This window comes from Ammospiza caudacuta, chromosome Z (genome assembly GCF_027887145.1).
Source record: "Ammospiza caudacuta isolate bAmmCau1 chromosome Z, bAmmCau1.pri, whole genome shotgun sequence".
In the NCBI taxonomy this organism is placed as follows: domain Eukaryota; kingdom Metazoa; phylum Chordata; class Aves; order Passeriformes; family Passerellidae; genus Ammospiza; species Ammospiza caudacuta.
This window is the reverse complement of record NC_080632.1, coordinates 68,828,709-68,850,815: the sequence shown is the minus strand read 5'-3', so window position 1 is coordinate 68,850,815 and position 22,107 is coordinate 68,828,709. Positions and strand designations below refer to the sequence as shown.

Here is a 22,107-nt window from a genome sequence, read left to right as displayed (position 1 = left end):
TCTTAGAAAACAGGGTATGGGAATAGAAATAAAAGCCAGAATCAACCACATTATTTAGGTATGTCTCTTCCCACTGATTTTAAACACAAGAACTTAAATCCCCAAAACTAGTTGCAGAATGGAATTGAGATCTAGATCACCTCAACATTCTTGATAAATTTCAATAATTCACACTGTATAATTAGCAGCTTCTGATTACCAGTGGCTTTTACTGGTTTGTGCTTTCTTTCTCCTACGGAAACCAGGCTTTTCTTGTCTGTGTCAGAGTGAGATAAGGATATGAAGTTGTTACTGGCACCAACCAAAGGGAAAAGGGACGCAAACTTTAGGAAATTACATTACCTTGACTGATCAGCTCTTTCTGGCATTCAAGAGTCTGGAAAGAGCCAACATTGTTATCCTGGTTGTGTGAAATGCTGGCAGAACAGGGTGCCTAGCAGAGCATCTTATTCTTGTTGCCTGAGACTATAACAAATTTGTAGTTATGACCTCAAGAACCCAAGAAAAAGGGAAAACTAGAAGGGTATAGTTCTTTCCAAGAGCCTCGAGGATACAGGTACACAACCGTGAGTTTTGATGAGACTGCACTAAAATCAATGTGTGTCTCTCTAGTGCCTTCTGTGACTCTTACACTGGCTGACTTTGACAAAATCCTATTCAATAGTAAGAAAACATGGTCCCCTAGCTACGAAAAACTCCAAAGTAATGGCTGCCACCAGTCAAGAGTTGTTTTCTTTGCACCATATCTCATAGTCTACAGTCACAAAAAGTAAGTTTGAAAGAGTAGTTGCAAATACCATAATTTTAATCTTAGTTCAAGTTTCCAGTGCCTCATAGTATGAAAAAAAGTAAAAATTGAAATTACAGGTCTTTACCAACCAAAATTGTTCTACAATTATGTATTTATATTCATTTATATTTATGTTCTTACCTCTTTTTATTTACCAATCTAAGGCACAAGTAATTTAAACAAACCCTCAGTGAACAAACATTTGACGAAAGAGTTGTCAAAAGAATGAAAATCTGAGCTATGACTCGTAATTCCTATGAATGGCTCTGTTTAGCAGAATTGTTGTCATGGTATTTACGTAAAATTTTGCAGATGCATAATTTTGTTACACTTACTCAAGTATGCTCAGAAAGCAACAGTTTTACTGCCTTTATTTAGACAAAAGGATCAGTTCTCTTTTTGATACTCTAGTGTGCATTCATTTAATCTTTATTTTAACAAAACATTCTAACATATAGGAACACGTTTTTAGACAGAATTGCCATTTTTTAAAAGATAATTGTCACAAACATTATTTCTTTCTGCAGGATAATGGCTCTCCTGAAGAACATGCGATTTATGTTTGGGACCATTTTATTTCCCAGTCAGCTGCAGAGAATGTATTTTTTGTTGCTCACAGTTATGGTGGACTTGCCTTTGTAGAGTTGGTAAGTGTGAATTCTCTATTGCTGTCTTTTCTCAAGACTGTCACAGATTTCTACATTCTTTGTGATCATCTTATTGAAAGTAGCTTGGTAGAAACAGATGCCAGTGGTCATGTACAGGTTGGTCAGGATTTCTTTGCAGCCAGAAGGTCGCTGTATCTTTTCTAGTTTTGAGATAGATAGTAAGGTCCCAAGTGTGCATGAACCTGAAAGACTGTGGGGAAACAGAACATGCTGCATCTTTCTTGTCCAGACTATGTGCTGAAAGGCACCAGTTTCTGCGGTGGGGCAGAAAGACCTGGGGGCATATGAGACTAAGGACATATAAGAACAGTTTTGAAGCAAAGTCACAGACACAAATGCAGCTTTTTGTATATAGATTGGAACAGAATGTGCAGAGAAATATGGCAGTTTTATTCAGTTTTTGCAGTTTTTCTACAAAGATCTGGAGAACTTGCTGGAAGGACTTCTGTTTTCCCATTTATTAGGCTCTGTAGCGATATAAGGTGGGAAAAACTTTGCTCAGTGTAAAGCTGTTCTACATCTGGTGCTGAAACTGCTGAACATCTAGTTTGTCAGTTTTTCACTCTTTTCTCTAAAGGCAGATCTCTCGACCCCATCTGGTATACCAAGCTGCCTGTTAAACTTGTGTATCATTCTGTCAGTGTAGCTACAGTCTCTTCATATGATTTTTAAACAGTAGAGTAATCCCGATATGTTTTATTGAAGAAAACTACACAAAAGTAAGGGTCCTGTTTATTGTGGAAAGTTAAATTGCAGAGCGTTAGAACTGGTTTTATAGACACAGGAAACAGCAGACATATATGTACATCTTTTGTCTACAACACATTCGTTTAATCTAACTTAAAGTTGATTAAGGTGTTTCCTGCCTGAACATGAGATGAGTGACTTCATTAAGAAAAAGCATGCCATGAGCATGTTGGTTTTAGTCTTACATTGCTCCAAGTAGCAATAACAATCCAGACAATAGCCACTGATATTATTTTAAGAACTTGAGATTTTCCTAAACCCCCCTTTTTTGTTGTTGAAATTGATGCCATTTTCATTGTCTCTGAGGTCCTGGAAGAGTGTGTGCAAAATACACATGATGTGTACAGGTTTGAGACGTGAGAAACAGTTCATTTTCCTGATCTGAAGATCATTTGAGAATTGATAATTTTTCACATGTGTTTTATTACCTTCTCAATGAATAGTCTCAAAACTAAATTTTGAAGTGAATATTCACCTTGAAGGTGAATAACTCTTTCTGTAACCTCATCTATGGGCAAAAGATGTGTTGCATTGCATGTGCCTGTTGCTCTTGAAATGTCATGAACGTTAGGGAGCAATTGTTCTGTCTTGGCTTTCCTGATTTGTGGGTTTCACCTGCTTTGTGTTTCAGCCCAGGTTATTCTGGTGCGACTTGTGGGTCCAAAGTAAATATTTGGCAGAATTTCTGTAGGTTTTGTTTTGGTCACCAGATGCTCAGAGACACAAAGCAGAGGGCAACTGGAGACTTTTCTCAGAGTGCTGACTTGAAGGAGGCTTGGAGAGTTTTTCCATCCCATTTCAGACAATGGCTTGAGGTGGCCTGGGTAACAGATGACCAAGGTGTCATTCCCATTTTCCCTGTTTTTCTTGTCACACTGGTGGATATTTCTTCACTTTTGTTCCACTTTAATATGAAGCACACTGATGTTTCAGAGCAGGACTTGACTTCTGACCTTGGGGTTTCCAGGGTCAGGGTGCTCAGGGCCTGTGAAGTTATCACAAGCTGAGCAAAAATTTTTATCAATTGCAGGAAGCAACCAGTAAGTAAGAAGTTAAGAAGTATCTTTGTCAGAAAGACAAGATGCTCTCAGTAAGGGTCAGCTTCTGTAGTCTGCTGTCTCTGCAGGAGATGCATGCCTGAGAGGAGGAATATAATACATATCCATTGACACATCACATATCTGTCACGCAAAACTAGACTTGAAATATATTTTTAATGCAACTCAATGTTTTTCTAAAAAATCAAAGAGGTAGTTTGATATTTGGCTACTGCTAAAAGCAGTTTGATTAAATAATTCATACACTGAACAACATATAATTGAAATAAACCTTGAACTATTTCATCACAATATTCATTTGTAAGGTTTTATTTTGTTATCATCTCCTTTCTCTTAAACTTTATACCCATACGGCATTTAGTAATTGCAATGAGCTCCAAAAAGAAAAAGAGCAGCTGATGGGCAATTACTGTCTTATGACAAATAAATTTTCAATCGGTTCACTTTCTTCTCTGATTCATGTGGGGGTGATGATGAGGTTGATAGAGCAGCTACACCATATAGCAACTGTACCACCTCTACACTTCCTTTGCAAGTTTTTGGGTTAACTGATTCATGAAATTGTAGGTTACAGTTGTTATGGAAACCTGTTGCACAGCTGCTCCTTCTGCATTTGTGCCTCTTACAGGAGAGCAGTGTGAAGCATATGGCTTTAATTTCGAGTGAAGGTTTCTGCCTCAGCCCTCTGAATTTTATTTTGCCTGCAGGGAAAAAGAAAACAAGCAAAAATATATTTTAAAAAATGTGGTTTTAATTAATATCTTCTTAGTCAACTTTCCATGTTCAGTGCTGTGAGGTCTCTCATGATGGCTTGCAGTCATTTCAGCTACAGCTTGCCACTTCATCGTGGTGTAAGGCTCCTGATGAAAACAGGATGTTCTGGCCTTAAACAGAAAAACCCAATGAAAGCTGATATTAGGCAAAGTCTTGTTCATAGACGTTCATACCATTGTGTGGAAGCAGCTACTGCTCTCCCAGGAACAGGCAGAGAACAATATTCAGCCTTCCACAGGCAGTACCCATGCAGGTGCTCCTTTGTCTGAGGCTGCTGAGGGAGGTAGGATAAGAAAGGCAGTGCTGCTCTGCCTTGTCCCTTGATTGGGATGCGCTTTGATGGGAAACACATAGTGAAAGAGAGCAGATACAACCATCACATATGAAATTGATATAAAAGGAGGATTCTTTTTATTTACAAAACTTTGTTGTCCAAATTTTGTTCTTCATTCCAAATCTCTTGTCACCATGAAAATAAGGTTGACTTTTGGAAATCCTTCATTAAACAAACAGGTAAGGCTTGGCTGCAATTTTCAAATACATGCCACTTAAAGTAAAAATTTTATTGATCTTTGCAGCTTTTTGATCTACATTTTCTCATGTCTGTGTTTGCAGGATATTAAGACAAATAGGGTGAGTCTGCAATATCATACTCAAATACACAAAAACTTTTACTGCAACATAGGCACACACTTTCTGTACCTTCTTGTGTCATAGATTACTAGGGGAATAACTAAAAGTGATTAAAATGTGTGGAAAATAAAGTTTCACCAATAAATGTACTAAGTTTTATTGTTCTGTTGTTTATAGGTTGAATTACAAATGGTAAATCATAAGCCATATGTTAGAATGTATCTTAATATTTACTAAATTAAACTTTGTGTAATTGCGGTTTGAAATAAAGCATGCATGTGATAATATCTGCATGTAAATTACTTTTGAATGCACAGCACTAAAAATAATTGTTGGGTCATTGTGTTTTGCTAATTGTTTATTACTGATTTTGAAAAACTCAAGCCATGATTCGTGAACATATCTCAGCTTCTTAATTTTCTTATCCCTTGCATAGTATAGTCAGGGATTTATTTTGAGAATCAGTTTGCTTTACTTGATGGTAAATTGTGGAACTTTCCCAACTCCAAGCTTATAATAATTTTATGAAATTTAACAGAAAGTGAGAATTTCAAGTTGATGGAGTCAATTTTATATTTAGTTTACAGAAAATAAGAAGTTTCTGGTACAACGCCTCCTTTGAGTTTTCTTGCCAAATTTTATGGGTTTACAATTATTTTGCTTTAAAAATAATGTTTTTCCTTGTCATTGCCTGCATGAAAGACCCACACAGAAGAATCTTTGCAGAACACTTCTGCTGTTTGCTTCCTATATTTCTGAGACCCCTGCATTTTCAGTTATTTCCTAATAATCTTATAACTAGAGTTACAGCTTTTTTTTGTTTCAATTAGTTAAACACTATCTTTTAAAAAAATATCAAATATCATGGGAATAATGATAAAATTGTGAGAATCATTAATAGTATCTCCATCCTACATCATTCATACTGTTGTGGAAATACGAACTACACACAGGAATGTAATAATTAGAAGAAGGAATTCTTCAGGTATAAGGCAGGTATAAACTACTCATTATGGTTCTTTTGGCTAAAATATTGGGTGTATGTATTGATAATTTGCACAAAGGTGTAGGTGAAATGGGGAGAGGGTGTCCTTTTAGCAAGCTTTTTTACAATGAGAGCTCTTAAAACACACTGTTCAAATTACTGTATGTACTGTAGACTTCTAATTCCATCAAATCTGCAAATTTTGGCAATTTGAAATATTCTTGGTCCATCATTTTGAGATCCTCTCTGCAATATGTTGCCACTTCATTTTGCTGTATTGTGCTGAGTATGGCAAGGGCCTGGCCCTGACTGGCACTGATAGGTGCCAAAATAATGATGGTAGACAGGTACCTGCTGAGCTACCTGTGAGTCTCTGAGGCTGCATCATTATTCTGGCACAAACAAAATGCAATCTAAGAAACTTAATGGCTAGGCTGTGAACCTGTCATTAGTTTTTCATTAATTTAATTTCCTGAAGTCTCAGACTGAATGGTTTGTTATATTTGGCTTTTTATAAATTCTTATATAAATATATCTACTTATTTTTTAATTCAGTTTGCCTGGAAAATTGATGATGGGTACTGTGGACATGCAATTCTTAATTCCCCTGGATGACATGTTAAATCGAAATATGTCTACTGATGTGTGGTAGAGATAACATAAGATCTGTGATGGCTGTAGGAAGCATGGGAAAGAGCTGGAAGTAGAGAGCTGTGAAGGAAAACACCTCAGTGACCAGGATACTTATTGTAAAGACAAAAGCAAAATACCGCTGTGCTTTAAAGCTTTGTGAGATTTGTGGGGGAGGGAAAAAGAAAAAAGGAAAAAAGACACTTTAGATGTTGAATTTCAGTTCGGAGAGCAGTGTGGGATGCTGTCTTGAAGGTTTATGGGGACTTGGCTTGTATGTCCAGTCTTTAGACAAGTCATCTCACTCAACCCTACCTGATTTAGGGCTTAGATTTGTCTGTGTTGGGCACTTACAATAGCATATTTTTGAAGCTGGTCTAATTTAGTGCTCACATTCAGAAAAACAAGTCTGAAAGCAAAAATGATATCTTGATTCTGTTTGGTTATTTATTTCAACTATCCTTTGTTCTCCTTCTTGGAGAAGTACTTGTTCATCTGAAAAAGATCAAATGAGAAATGAGGGTGGACAAGAGAAGCTAATGGAGGAACCAGTGGTCAGTTGTATAAAAAAGGATTGGACAGGAATAGGGTCTCTAGCCTTGATGCTGATTTTTTTTAGTATTCCTGTTACTGATGTGGGCACACAAATTAACTATGTGCTCCTGAAATTGGATCCTGGCATTAAGTGATGGAGTACTCAGAAGTAGAATTTCTGCAGTAATAGAAAGTTATGTTCTATGCCAGGACAGTTAGGTGTTGACTAGTCAGTCATCTGCATTTGTACACAAAGAGTGACCTTATCAACAGAGAACAGCGGGGCTGGAGAAACCCTTGGACAACTGGCTTCATTGCCACTGGCTGTAAGTGAATGACCAGGTAACATAACAAGAGTCAGATATGATACTGTGATGTTTTTGCTCTTTCTGTCCCAAGAAGGGGAGTATTAATGCTGTCCAGCTTGCTGCGGTGATTTATCTGAGGTAATTTGACACATTGGGGAATATTAAGTAAATATTAAGTCAAGGAAAAGATATGGGGAGGAGGTGTTCATACACTTGAGTCAATGGAAAGCATATTTTGCCAGAAACAATGAAGGATCCTCAGACCTGCTGTGACATGGTGCCAGCATGGACAGATCCTAGCTGTCATAAGCCATAGAGATACTACATGCTTTTAAGGCTTATGAGCCTTAAAAAGAGCCATGTTAATTGCTAGTCCTCTTATGTTAACTTCAGTAGCTATGTCTAGAAAGAGAAGGTTCAGCATCTGCTTTGTATTTACTGCAGAAACTGAGCTTAAAAGCATGGCTTGTTCAGGCTGGTAAAGGAAAGCTTAGAAGGATTGGTAGCACTCAGCAAATACATCAGGAGAATAAACAGCAGGGAGGGAGAGTCTTATAAGCCAAAGAACAATGTCAGCACAGGAACAAATGGATCAAAACTGGTCATGAATAAATTTAGGGTGGAGTTAGGTCTCTCACCATTGGATTAGGAAGTCTTGCTTGGGAAAAGGACTGAGGCAAAGCTGCTGCCAGTCATGACCCACACGTGGCAAGAGTTATGTGAGTAATTTGCTGAGACTCTTGGTTCTTGGTGTGACCCAGGAGTCTGTGTTCCTGTGAAAGACATCATATGCAGGTGCATATTTTCAGCCATGAATAATTTGACTACTTTTGGATTAATTTGTCTGGACTCTATGCTACTCTGACTCGAGGCTCACTCCACTGGAATAGCTGAGTTTTAACCAAAACCAGTCAAACCTCTAATACCAGTGTTGGCAAACAACTTTTTCCCTTCCTCTTTAGTTAGAATCATAGAATCAAAGTATATGCTGAAATGGAAGGGACACATCAGGATCATCAAGTCCAACTCCTGGCATAGGATGCCCCAAGAATCACAACATGTCCCTGAGAATGTTATCCCTACGCTTCTTGAGTTCTGTCAGGCTTGGTGCTGTGACCACTTCCCTGGGAGCCTATTCCATTGCCCAACCAATCTCTATGCAAAGAGATCCTCATACCCAAATGAAATCTCCCCTTCCTCAGCTTTCTGCCATTTGCTCAGATCCTGTCACTGGTCATAAAATTGAAGAGGTTCCTCCTCATCCCCTCCTGAGGATGTTGAAGACCACAGTGAGGTTTCCCCTCAGTCTCCTCCAGGAGAACAGACCAAGTGATCTCAGACACTCCTCATATGGCTTCCCCTCAAGGCCCTTTATCATCGTCATTACCATACTGTGGATGATCTCTAATAGCTTTATATCTTTCTTATATACTGGTGCCAAAACGGCCCCCAGCACTCGAGGTGAGGCTGCCCCAGTACAGAGCAGAGCAGGACAGTCCCCTCCCTTGTCTGGATGGCTGAATGCCGGCTGCCAAGGTACTGCTGACTAATGTTCAGCTTGCCATTGACCAGGACACCCAGGTCCCTTTCCATAGCACTGCTCTCCGACCTCTCGTTCCCTAATCTGTACACACAACCAGGTTTGTCCCATTGACCTTGAATAACAGGAATTGGGGAGCAGACTTGTTTTTGGAAAGAGTGGACTCTTTTTTTGCTAGTGCTTTTTGAAATGCACAAGCTTGAGGTAGAAAGCAACAGGCATAGCAGATCCTGTGGTGAGAGTTTGCAACCATAAGGAAATTAAATGGTGGATTGAGCAAAAAAATACTGAAATATGCATGTCAGTGTTTGCTGTACTGGAAACAACTTCTTGATCGTATTTGGGTTTTCTGATATATAAAGAGTGTGTGTGAGTGTGTGAGAGTGTGTGTGTGTGTGTGTGTGTGTGTGCGTACACATATATGCATTTGTATGCATATATTGCCCATTCTAACACAGAGCAGATAAACATTTTAGGCCACTCAGCCTAAATAAATAAACTGACAAGCATACACTGGCATCATTAGTTCACATGCTAGCATTTATTGTCATTATCTGTTTGTGTTGCAGTAGGAAGGAATCACATAGCAATGCCTTGTCCTAAAGAACTTGCAATCCGGAAGGATGCTTTAATGGGAAGAGGCAGAGGAATGATAAACGATTGCAATACAGCTCATAGTATCATAGCTGTGTGTCCTTTTAAATTTTTTGGTGGTTTACTGTAAATGCCATATAGGCATTCCCTTCCTCAGTTCATCTGAAGCCCTGCTAGCCTCGCTGCTGGATGATAGTAGAGGATGGCAGCAGTTAAAGGCTGAGCATTGACCACTTCCAGAACAGACATGTTTGGAATATTCATCACTCCTTGTTACTTTGCCGTAGACAATATGCTCAGCCTCATTGTGTTTTGCTTCTCTTAGTCATTTGCTAATCTGGTATCTCATGTTCATTGAGCTCAGGCCATGATCTGCAGCTAGCTGTGCATGTGTCCCTTCCCCACTTCTTTACAAAAGGAAAAGGACAATGTTTCCTGGAATTTTATACTGACTAGTAATTGTTGGCACCACCTATCATTACTTTTTTGTCTCATTCTACCGTTCATATTAAGTTTCTAATTTGACACCAAAGTTGGCTTGTTAATTATGAAATAAAAAAGAACTGGAAATGAGTGAAAGTTAGGGTTACTAGAAAATCCAGTTACTTGGAAATACATATTTGTTGCCTGTGGGATTTGGTGGTCAAAGGAACAGCACTTTATGCATTTCTTTGCAGAAATTTTTCTAGAGTTCATCTCAGTAATTTTATATTTTTGTAACTTCTTTGCATCATTTAAAAATCCATACATTACGCAGTGAACATTTAGGTTTCTGCATGAGGAGTTTTTTGATCATTAGCAATTGTTCTCATATTTTCATCCTCTTGTTTTTTGTAGCTCAGCTTGTGTAACTAGCTGCTGTATTTTTTTAAATTTATTTTTTATGCCTATCTGAATTCAGTTCTATTGATCAGCATTTCTTTGACAGTATGCTGAGGATTGAACTTAGTATTCTAGGTGCAGTTAACATTAGTTCGGGTTGAACTTCAGTATCTTTGTTCTGCTATGCAGCATTTTGGTCAATGCAACCTAAGTGGTACTAGATTTGGTTTTTCTAAAGTTTCTTTGAATTTAGTACCTGCTAATGTTCATGTATCTCTCAAAGTCTTTTCGTGCTCTCAATTTTCCCTTCCCCAGTGATACTAAATGTACTAAATGTGAATGTAGTAGATTATTTCCTCCCAACACCCCCCCAAACAATATTATCTCACAGTCTTCCTAATTAAATCTAGCTGTGTTGTGGCCCTTGTTGCGCAGGATGACAAACTGGATTGTAATAACAATCCCTTTTGTGCTACAGGTCTATGAATCTTGGAAGCTTGTTTTGTATTTCTTTCATGCCTTACTTCTCTTGGTGGTTTGTCCCACTTTAATGTCACCTGCAAATTTAATTAATTCCAGATAATTAATGAAGATATTAAATAAAGCCATATTTGGCATCTATCCCAATATCTGGCTAGAAATTTCCTGCTGACTCAGTGCATTCCTTTGTATTATTTTCCTTTCCTGCATTATTTCCACTGTTTTAAATTCTGCAAGACAATATATCTTATCAGTCAGTTTATTTTTCATTTCAAATTCCAGCTTTGAAATGAAAAATAAAAGCCAAAGCACAAGGCCATATTCAAAGAACATGTTACTCATCCTTTCAGCTGTTTGCAGATAAACTTCGTCCCTTGAGCCTCTCAAAGCTGATGGGCAACATCTCTGTGCAACCATTTCCTTAAAATGTGTAGAGCACACTGTTGATTGTGATAGTTAATTTCAGAACCCAGGGCAACTGATTTTTTTCTTGCCTGGCTATTTATTTCCTCACTGGTTGCAGAAACTTCCCAGAAGTTAAAAGCTGTGGGTGTTTGCTGTATGAACCATCTCATGCTCATCAGAGCTCTTCACGACATAGGGGAAATTCATCAATGGTAACAAGAGACATGTCTTCTGTCCTGAACCTCTTAAGTATCTGACAATGCATGAGTTTTGCCTAATCACCATTCTTTTGGTGGAAACTAAGTCAGCTCATCTCTTTCTTGGCTCTCTGAGGCGAACTCCTAAGGTGCTGGTACATATCCTGCCCTGCTGCGTCAATAAAAAGTCACATCGCCTGTTTTCCCTGACACACTTACTAGTTTTTCACCCTATCCATGTTGATTATCTTCCAACTTTGCGTTCTTAATCTTCTGTGAATGTGCATCTTGGTTTTTGTTAATCTAATACACCTGTTTCTGGTTCTTACCAGATTGTGCCTATTTTTACTGTGTTGCATCAGGACAGGAAAATGAAATATCTAGAGCATTATTTTATATGGATGTGGTCATTGTGTCTGCATTGATACAGCTGCAGAGTCAAATGATTGAGTATGTTGGTTGTGGGATTCTTTTCCCACCAAGTACAGTATGAAAAAACCTGGCATTTTATGAAACTTTGTATGTTGCTATCTCTTTAGATTGGTTGGGAGAACAGTACAATACTAAAGATTTTACAAAATATTACATTGTCACAGTCTAAAGGTTTACAGGCTTTTTTACAGTTCTTTTTGAATGTATATAGGAAGACTAATAAAGAAAAAGAGTAGGAGTTTATATTTGCTTATACAATGATAGATGTAGAATATCACACACAGTATGCACTTACAAGTTTTGTGGTGAATTGAGAGTATTCTAGCTGAAATATTAAGCTGTTCTAAATACTGGCATTTGTTTTTTCCAAATGGAACAGAACATTTTTAAAAGGAAGTTGTCTCACTGTTGTTTCACATTTTTTCCCATTTCTGTGACCTTATGCTCTTAACACCACACAAGTATATTATGTTCACGTTAATTTAAATGGTAATTGTGCTGAAAAGTGTATGTATGGTTTTTGTGTGGAACAGTAGAGATTTTATGAAACTTTAAAACCCAGTCTCGTGGATCAATCAGAGAAACTACAAGTTAATAATATATTAGGCATTGCAAATCCAGGTGGAGTAAAAGGAGTGCAACCACACTTTAGTAAAGGGAGCTCTCAAACTGTGGTACCATAAGAAGCAGCTGTTTCAGCACATAAGTGAAGTATTTTAGTATTAATAATAGCATGACTACTAATGTTTAAATGTTAAAATAATCCTACTTAAGGGCTTCGAATGATTATGATAAGAAATAAAAATATGAGTAGATTTTGTGCATATATTAATTGAGAAGATTGTGATTTTAGTGCTGCAGAATTGAACTGAGATTTTAATGTCAAAGTGCAAGAGTAAAATTGCCTCATAAACACCTGAAAAATAAATAGTTTAATTAGTTATTTTTCTCTTTTCCATTTCTAAGGCAAATTAAGTCTTATAAAGGATCTCAGTATCGTGTAGTATTAGGATAGAAAGGGCATGAGGTTTTTATTTCAATTAAGCTGAGGCATTTATTTGCTTGTCAGTATCTGTATTATATTTTGTCTTAGAGTGGCTTGAGACATCTGACAGGAGTAATATATCTTAAAAAAATTCAAAATAACCCTGCCATCCCCCTCTCAGTCCCTACCCCTGTGGGCACGTAACTGCCAGTGTTTTACAAGGTGTTAAAGTACAGCGATTATATTATCTCATCCTTTTAAAAACAGGCATTGTTAATTTAACCCTCAGTAATCTTATTCACCTTGCCACCATTGCAGTCTACAGCCAGCAGACTTTTTTTTTAAACCAGCTGTTGAAGATAACCTAGTTTAAAGAGTTCACAGCTGAACGTGAGGGATTCATCATTATATATTTACTGTCTGAGGCTGATATAGCTGTAAGGTTTTTCAGATGCCATTGATCTATTGCGCATGTTCCCTCCCTGGGTTGCAGGACGTGCTTCTATTTGCATAAGGCCCTGGGCAAGGTTCTTTCTTGCATTGATTGGCCTGTCCAAGGGAGCCTGATGTGCTCCTGCATTGATCACCCTGTCTTTTCTTGGAAGGCAGTGTTACACTGAGTTCATCTCAAACATTCTAGGGAAAACTCTAGTGCAGATGTCACAATTTTATTCAGATGTTCTTTTGAGTATAGTCCTTTCCTTCTTTTTCCTTTTCCAGGATAACTTGCTTTGTGGGGTTTTGTTGGTGTGTGTGTCGTCCCCGTCCCCCCGCCCCGTCCCCCCCCCTCTCCGACTTCATGTGAATGTGTTTCTGCAGTTACAATGAAGCATAGACCAGAATGTACTGAAAAGCTATATTACATTTATGCCAATTATTCCATGCTGTGGGTTTTTTTCCTTTAAAATAATGCCTGTAGCTTCCAGCAAAAATCGAAACTATTCTGTCTTCAAAGAGTTCACAGTTATAACAGAAGAATTAATCTAAGAATATGTGTACTGGTGTCTTAGCTTAGATAATTATTGTCAGTTGTAACTTGTATGATTGTACTAGTTTCCTTCAGTGCTAGAAAACTAGTTCTAAAATAGTACCTTCAGCATAAAACTGTGTTTGGATTTTGGTTTTCTAGAGGCATACTCCAAAATGAATCGTGCTGGTAAATTGCTGGGCAGACCAATGACTGATCAGAAAGGACAAATACTTCCCTACAGAGTCCTTGGGTTGCCAGCATGGTGTGTTGGGGGACTGTCTTTCCAAACCTAAGTTAAACAGCAGAGTTCTTAAATGGTTATACTCAAAGGGTGGCTCATAGCTAATAAACAAGCTGACATATGAACTTTACCAAGCACATGATAGTACTGGATATCAGTGAAAAACAAGACACTATGAAAGAGTTCCTCTCCTATAGAGGACCAGAACAAAGAGCATCACAGCGATATTCCATGATTACTTTTAGAAAAAATTCCTGTGGATATTTTTGTGGATTTGTAGAGTTTCCTTGGAAATAAAGAAATATTTAGAGATACATAGCTGAAGTCATGTTAATGCAGTAACATAAATTGTGCTGGCTTTTTTTTTCTTTATTACTTGAATAATAGTTCTATGTCTTTCACTGAAGCAAGAATGTTTCCTATTGCACTGTGATACTCTGGTCTAGGGAACGTATTCCTTTGGTCATTTGGTAAAACAAAACTCAGATAAGTATAATTCAGGTAGCATATATGAAATCTCATCTTCATTATCATGCAAATGTGGTGAGAATGTAACATTTCCCAAGATGTCATTTGACTATTAGGATCTTTAGAAAATGGTCTCTCAAAGCCACAAAGCTAATATTCCAGAAGAAAGCTATATAATACCTAAAAATTGTCTGTCCTTATTTTATATGAATAATAAATGTAGTAAGACAAGCCATTATTAAAATCACAAAAGAATATGTTGACCTGTTGGAACAAGGATCTTTTTTGATTTTTGCATCAATGATGAATTTTGAGCTTTCCATAGCATAGAGGATGAACATGCAAATACAGATTTCAAAAAACTGCAGGGATAAAAAAAGTAGGATCATAACTGGAAATCTGATCTATTTTGTTTCAGTACATAAATTGCATCTGTGGGTATTTATACTGATACATATTTTGTTATACATAATGATATCCTTTGCAAGCATTGTATATTTTGTGTGTCTGCATTGTGCATGGATTTTGCAGCTGCAACACCTTTCATTTTTCTAAGCTCCCTTTTGCTGATTTTTGAGTTAATGAAAGTAAAAGATGGGCATGGGCTAAATATGGACTAATCTTTTTAAATGGGGAGTAGAACTTGATTTTAATTCTAAAATAAAAGAAGACCCTGAGTGTCTCATAGCAGCCCATTACCTGTGTTATTCAGTTGTAGGAAAACCCTGTACTTGTTTATGTGTGTGAGCTGTGCAGGGCATCAAGAACTAAAAAAATTTCTGGTAGCAGAAGAAACCTTTTGCAAGCAGTTTCAGTTTTGAAAAAGAAAGACTGGGACATGACAGTTTATAAATAAATTGAAATGAAGAAAATAAATCAAATCTCTTACTTCAGGCAGAAATAGTCTCTAGGAAAAAATTTATCCGTAGCATGCATTGTGCTGTTAAACAGTGGATGCCTTAGAAAAACGTGATGAAGAGATATGTAGATACTTCCAGACTTTTAGATACTCACCATGAATGTTGTAGAGTGAGGTTTTTCTCGGCAGATACTTGCAGCCCCAAGTGATGACCTAGATGTGTTGAAATAAGTGTTTAAGTGTTTGAATGAGTTTTAATAATTGCTCGATTGCTGGGCATTAGGAATGCAAGCAAGTCCTTCTACTCAGTCTGAGTAAAATAGAACAGCACAATGTAAAATCTGATATTTTAAAGTTTTCCTGTTTTCTACAACAAAAAGCAACCATTTTCTGATGCTGGGCTGATAGAGAATGAAATTTCAGAATCTGTGGTAGTTTCAAAGTCTGTGGGTTTGGCTTGGTTTGTTTTTGTTTTTTTTTTTTTAGTTTGCAAAATTGTGATATTTAGAGACTGGAAAAATTACAGAGGATGTTTGAAGTGTCATTTCTCTCCCGTGCCACTGAGACATTTTCATTTTACAAGCACATTACTAAGTTAAGAGGTAGTTCTGTGCTGTTTTGCTAGAGAGACATTTTCAAAGTCCAGGTACTGCTAATATGGCAGATACTATGTACCAATTAAGAATGTTTTCTGTTGCTTCATTCCTACCTGCAAAGAATAATATGTATGTGATATCTCCCCTCCATTCAAAACCCCTTGATGATCTAACTGGCACACTTCCATGACTCGTGAGATACTCTAAGTGCATTTTATAAAAATCACTGAACTTTATTTATGCTGAATTTTTTTGAGGTAAAATGAGATGTTTAAATGACAAAGACTTGATCAAGAACTCCGACACTTGTAATCTGGTGCAGCAGTCAGAGGAGGGAATTGATAGAGCCTCCCTGGCTCACTCCAGAAATGCTAATTTTCTTCATGTTCTTATTTTGAGGAGAGGCTGCTTTGAGCATGATACAGACTGCTTACCACCAGATTTAGTGGGGTTGCAGTTTTAGCCCTCCTTGTTGCTGAAAGGGTAATCAGTGTTGGTATTTCTAATGATAGTGCGTGATGAAGGCAAAACAATTAGAACCATCCTACTCTACAGACTCTCATGTTGCTTCCTAACACCTTTTTTTCCCAGGAAAAAACTCCAAAAGCAATTCTTCTATTTAAATAAAGGCTAAATCCTTTTTTTTGGCTGGGCAAAACTGATTTTTATCAAATTGCATGCAAAATAAGATTTTTTTTTTAATTGGCATTGCTTTGAATTGCACTTATTTTATATGTACTCAATACCTTTTTCTATTTTACAGTATTCTTCTAAGTAAAATCTAAGTTTTAACTCTAGTTGTAAAGCAAGTGCTGCAGAAAAAAAAAAGAAATTTGAAATTTCAATATCGCTATATTTGGTAGATTCACATGAATTGTGGAAAGGGATAGCAAGTCTATAGTTTGCACAAAATTAAATTTAGTTATATAATGCACACTCCTTGGGGTATCTTACTTTTAATTTTAAAAATCTTTGTAGTTTCTATTTCTCTTTCATACAGACTAAGACACCTTTTTGCAGCTTAAACAAATATTTCAGAATCAGGTAGTTCAGGAGACACATCCTGTAGGGAAAAGCATCTGCCTGCATTCAGTAAGCCAAATGCATACATGCCACAGTGTGCTATTCTGTCATCTCCCTGCATACATCTCATACAGCTCCACACAGGATTACATGTTGTACATAGTATCAGTATAAAATTTGTGTTAAGTTTTAGTAATTTTCTATAGCTTCAAAGACCTATTGAGGCTGGTGATACAAGAGGTGTGTTTCAGTCCTTCCCGGCTTCACCCTGACCTCTCACATATTGACATACTCGCCTTCAATTACTCCTCTTCCACCCGCATGTATCCCAAGTGAAACTTTTCCAGCCTGTCAGCAGCAAACACTTGGTGCCTGCTCTCACACAGCAGCCTTCATCCATCCCTTTCCTCCCTTTTCTGCAAAGCCAGTGCAGCCCAGCCACCTGCTGCAAACAGCAGAAGTGCCAATATCCCAAAAAAGCCTCCATTTGGGTTGTAACCTTCCTTGCAGTGCAAAGATAATGAGTAATACTGAGGCGATGACAGTCTTCAGGTTCTTCTTTTCTTCTGCTGGTGTCATTCGTGCCACACAGATGCCTGTGCGGTGCTGCGCCTTGTGCATGTGCTCCCTGTCCTCAAGAGAGCTGCGCATGGCTTGAGCTCTGAGTAAATAGCAACTGCTTTCTTCTGCAAAATTAGGTTCTGCTGGCCAGCATATAGTGTAACCTCCTGTCACATTTTCTGCAGTAGGTTGGCATCCTCGGGCATGAGGGAGGAAGCATGCTATGGCAGGCAACTTTGTCTGTTAGTGTCTTTGTGTGCAGCAGGAAAATAGTAATTTTTTTTAAACATCTGTAGTATCTAATGTTGCTTTTGCCTTCTGCCTCCCAAACTGTTTTGTGCTGAGGTGAACCATGCTGGGGTTTGGGATGGGCTTGCCAGGTGGTAGCACAAAAATATTTCTTGATAAAAGCCATAGCTGCAGCATCTGCTGTAAAATGCACTTTAATTATTGCAGTTGCTATTGCTAACTTTTTCAGACTGCTAGATTACTGCTAAAATCTTCCAAGCAAAACCTTCCAAATTTTGGTGTTAAGCCTAAATGTTTATATTGCATTTAGAGATTTTGATGAATCTTACATAATAGTGGTTTATTGGCAATTGTGCCCTAATGGTCTTTTAAGGTATTTAAAGATGTACGCACCGTCGTTCTGAACCTTGTGTTTCCAAGCATTCATCTCTTGAGCTAATACATATTTGCTGCATTCAAATTAAACAGGAATCAATTTATAATGTGTGTTGTAACCTTTTTGTAAAAGCCTAATTATGTACATTGCTTTCTACAGTGCAAGGATTGGACTAAATGTCTATCAGTACTTTAGATGGGAAAATAGCACAAACATCTTGTGATCTGAATATATTTATAAATAGTCACTTGCACTTTTTATGCAAATGAAATTGAGTAACTGTCAGGCTGCAATTTTTTAATTTTTTTTTTCATACTGTTAGAAGACTGGCTTATTTGACACCTCATATAGATCTTTTTATATGTTTTAGGCTTTTTCCATGTGCCTGTAACTGGTGCTGTCCTGTATTGTTCTTTTATACCTTTTCTCTTTGTTTCCTTATTTTATTGCCTATACTTTATGGATGATGAGAATACTAATGAACGTATGATGCGTACTGTCATTCACAAGATGAACAGATAGCTTTCTCTCTTTGTCAAATGTTTATGGAGTAAAATGAAAAATTAAACGAACCCAGCATTGACTCTGTTGTAATTTCAGCTTAAATAGAACTCTTACTGAGGTTTTGTTGAATTTTCCCATCAGAGAGAAAATTTTGAGAGTGCTAGGAGACTATTTTTATACTAAAAGAATAAAGCTTGAGGTGAATTACTAGAAGGCATAGAAGTTATCTTACAAAATTTTTGATACTGAACCATAAAAAAAAGTCTAAATAGTTTTAACTTTCAATTAACAAAAAAAGGGGATAAGATGTCAAAACACTCATTACAAGTTTAATTATATTTTCTGATAGATTCAAAGCCTTATGGCTGTGTTCTCGCCACTCCAGTTTAGCTGTTCAGCCCGTGCTGCCCGTATTGTGTATTCAGCAGTTCCTGTTGGACATCTTCACAGGAATGATTCTGCCGAGCTTTTTGACACCCATTTTCATGCATGGCCTGCTACTTTACATCGAAATATCCTTTTTTTTTTTTTTTTCCTGAGCTGCCTGCAGCACTAAAGACGCTTGAACATGTCAGTCTCGTCTGTGTGCATACGTGTGCGTATACATGGGAACAGAATAATAAGTGAACGCGCTGGCGGGTGCCGCTGTGCACAAGCGCGGGGCGCGCTGCGGCAGCACGCCGGTGTCCCGGTGCGCGGTGCTGCCGCCGCCCGCGGCTGCACGGCCCGCTGGTGCTCCTCTCGGGCAGGCAGTCCCCGCCGTGCCGCGGGGGCGGGGGGGTCTCGGCAGTCGGTGACACTAGAGGGCACTGCTTGTCCTCGGTTGCAGCTTCCTTCTGGGACAGCGAGCAGTATTAGGCTGAATTCCATAATCTTACTTTAATTAACAAATGAATTCTTATTAAGTAAGTCTAGTCTGTTAAATTCATTGTTGTTTTGCTTTTAGCTTTGTGTTAATATCATGGATGGAGTCATCAGCACTTGCAAATAAATGCAGAATCAATTTTTCCATACAGTAACAATTTTATAAAAGAAACTCCAGCTTGAAATGTTATTCTTGGCAAAGCCAGGGGGCTGAGTTTGCCCAGCGATGGGGTTTAGATCCCTTGCCAGCTGTGCTTCCAGCCAGCAAGTGTGATGCAGTGTTAAATATGTGTTAGGTAGAGTCTTGAGGACCTAGGGTGATTTTTTTTCAGCAAAGGTCAAGAGAAAGATAAGCAAAAGATAAGAATAGGAAATTTAAAGGGTCCATCTTTGGTATGTGCAAAACATGTACCATTTACATTACCCTTGGGAAAATGTTTCTCAGTTACAGAATACTTAATCACCTGAATTGCTGCTCCAAGTTCAAATATTTCTTTCATTTATGGGTTCATTTATTTTGGATGGAAATTATGAAAGAAGTTGAATGATTAGGCTAATCTGAATGATCAGATTAATCTGATCATTCAGGCTAATAAAATCAGGCACCATTTCAGAAGCATCAGAAATTTAGATGTCAAAACAATAACAACCAAGCTCAATGACACCAAGAAGTGCTGTTAGCTTGCCCTTATCGTCTGCAATTGGCAGAGCATTGTAAGGAGTGCTGTGTGCTGGCCAGGCTGTGAAATTTTCTTTCCAATTAAATTCCAACACTCAAGTTCAAGAAATTTAGTCCTGTGGTTTAAAGCATTGTTCATTGCTAAGCAGTGATTTGAGATCGGGCTGTACATGAAATCTTGTTTTTGCTTTGTCTCCCTGGTGTTTAGCCTGAGTGTTTTTAGAAAGTTAAGTGTTGTTGACTTTCAGTGAATGTGTAAATTTTCCAACACCAAGTATTAATAAATGTGTGGAAGCTAATAGCTGGATTGCCTGATCAGTGGAAATGAGGGAAATGACCTGTTAGTCAAGATGATGGCTGCTTAGTGTAACCAAAGGTTTTTCCACATATAAGTGCTAGATTTAATATGTTTGAAACATAATGATGCTCTTAAAAAGGATAAGTTATTTTTTAATAAACTTCTAAAATATTGCTCTAGCCAGAGCTCATTGCCATTAAAAAGGATAATAGTTTAATAATAGGTTGTGTTTTGTGAAGAGTGAATTTTAAGTATTGTATTTCAGTCCCGCGTCATTGCTGGCAAATGCTAAGGTGATTTCTAACCACTCTATTTCTGAGCAATCTCTTTGTAAACAGTGAGATGGGTATATGCATTTCTGAAAAATCCTCCTGGTAGTTACTGCACGATTTCAGAATATGGTGTAGCATGTTTATTATAAATATGTAGGTTTTCTAATTATTTCTGTATGGTCATGTCTTGGACATGTTTGATAATAGATCCGTCATTTAAGAAGAACAAGCATCACCTAGTTTTGCTTTATCAGTTCATATGCAAAAAGAAATAAAAAAGATGTTTAATCAACAAGAGAGCAACTCTTTTGCATTCACAAAATGGTAATTTGAAATCTTATTTTGTGCGTACTAATGGTCTATAAGCAGTGAGATGCCAGAATTGCTATAATAGGATTTTCCCAGCCCTAGAAGGATTTTGCTTATGGCAATGAAAAGTTAATTTCAGATCCTGATACACTTGCATTAATTTTTGAGACATTAGCTGAGTGTAGTACAGCGAAGAAAAACATGAACACCACACCACTGTAGTGTAGCTAATTGTTTATTACCTCTAACCAAAGAAGCATCGGTAATATGCAGGCCACAGTGTCTGAAAAAAAAAAAAAAGAGGTAGGAAACTGGCAGAAAAGGTCTCATAGATTTCTTCTTGAGGGTCTTGAGAAAAGAACCGAAGAAGAAAAGGAGAAACAATAGCTTCACCATGTCCTTAAGGTGATACAAATGGGTCTTGGCGTACTTGGAAGATCTGTTTGTTCATTAAAATACTGTTTGACAATCAAACTATAGAATGTACCAAACCTTCCTGCTTCTGAGTGAGAAAGCACATCTTCATGCTGTATGATTTATGTATGAGAAACAAATGATTTAGATGCTTATATGCACCATACTTCAGTAATGTGTTTGTATTCTGTGGAGTATTTGCTGACAAAAGGAGCATGTTTTCTCTTCCGTTGCTAGTAAGAGATCTGTTGACTCCACAGCTGTGTAAAAACCTCTAATCAGCACCTATTTTAATCAGCAAGAACTTTACTATAAATCATTATCAAAAAAAAAAAAGCATTGTGCTATGCTTTTACACCACTGCATTTATTTTGAAATTAATAAGGAAAAATAATACAGAGCTTGTGCTTGAGATGGGCTAATAAGCGTGCCCATGAGACTTTCCTTTTCAAGAACTAAATGAAAGCTTTTGCATTGCTAACAGGCTACAAAAGTTGCTTAGGTAATAAGACTCCTTTTCTCTTATCAGTTAAAAAGAAAAGGGGAGGGATGGGATGGCTCAAGGGATTGGTAATCAGATTACAAAGTCTTTCACTTCTAGGTCACTGGTTCAAATCTGCCCCCTGTTTAGTAGTGACCAAAAGCTGTTCCCATCTGATGGCTTTTCAGTAGCCTTTGTGCAATTCATGAATGATCTATATGCAATGCTTGGTGAAAATCACTCCTAGCCATTGCTTTAGGAGTTTCAACTGAAACCCTTTAAGTAGGAATAAATGATCTGCTCATGCATTGAAGGGTTTGGTGGGTTTATTTTTCAGAATAATTTTAATAAGTTAGTGGAG

At 37.6% G+C, this 22,107-nt stretch overlaps 1 protein-coding gene across 2 annotated transcripts in view; it reads left to right on the top strand.

Moving 5' to 3' along the window:
* The window catches only part of FAM172A (family with sequence similarity 172 member A), a 254,890-nt gene that overhangs the window by 151,344 nt on the left and 81,439 nt on the right, over nucleotides 1-22,107 (top strand). For both annotated transcript variants that reach the window (XM_058823809.1, XM_058823810.1), the window contains exon 8: nucleotides 1,318-1,437. In XM_058823809.1, coding sequence (XP_058679792.1) covers nucleotides 1,318-1,437 — 120 coding nt within the window. The remainder of the gene's footprint in view (nucleotides 1-1,317; nucleotides 1,438-22,107) is intronic.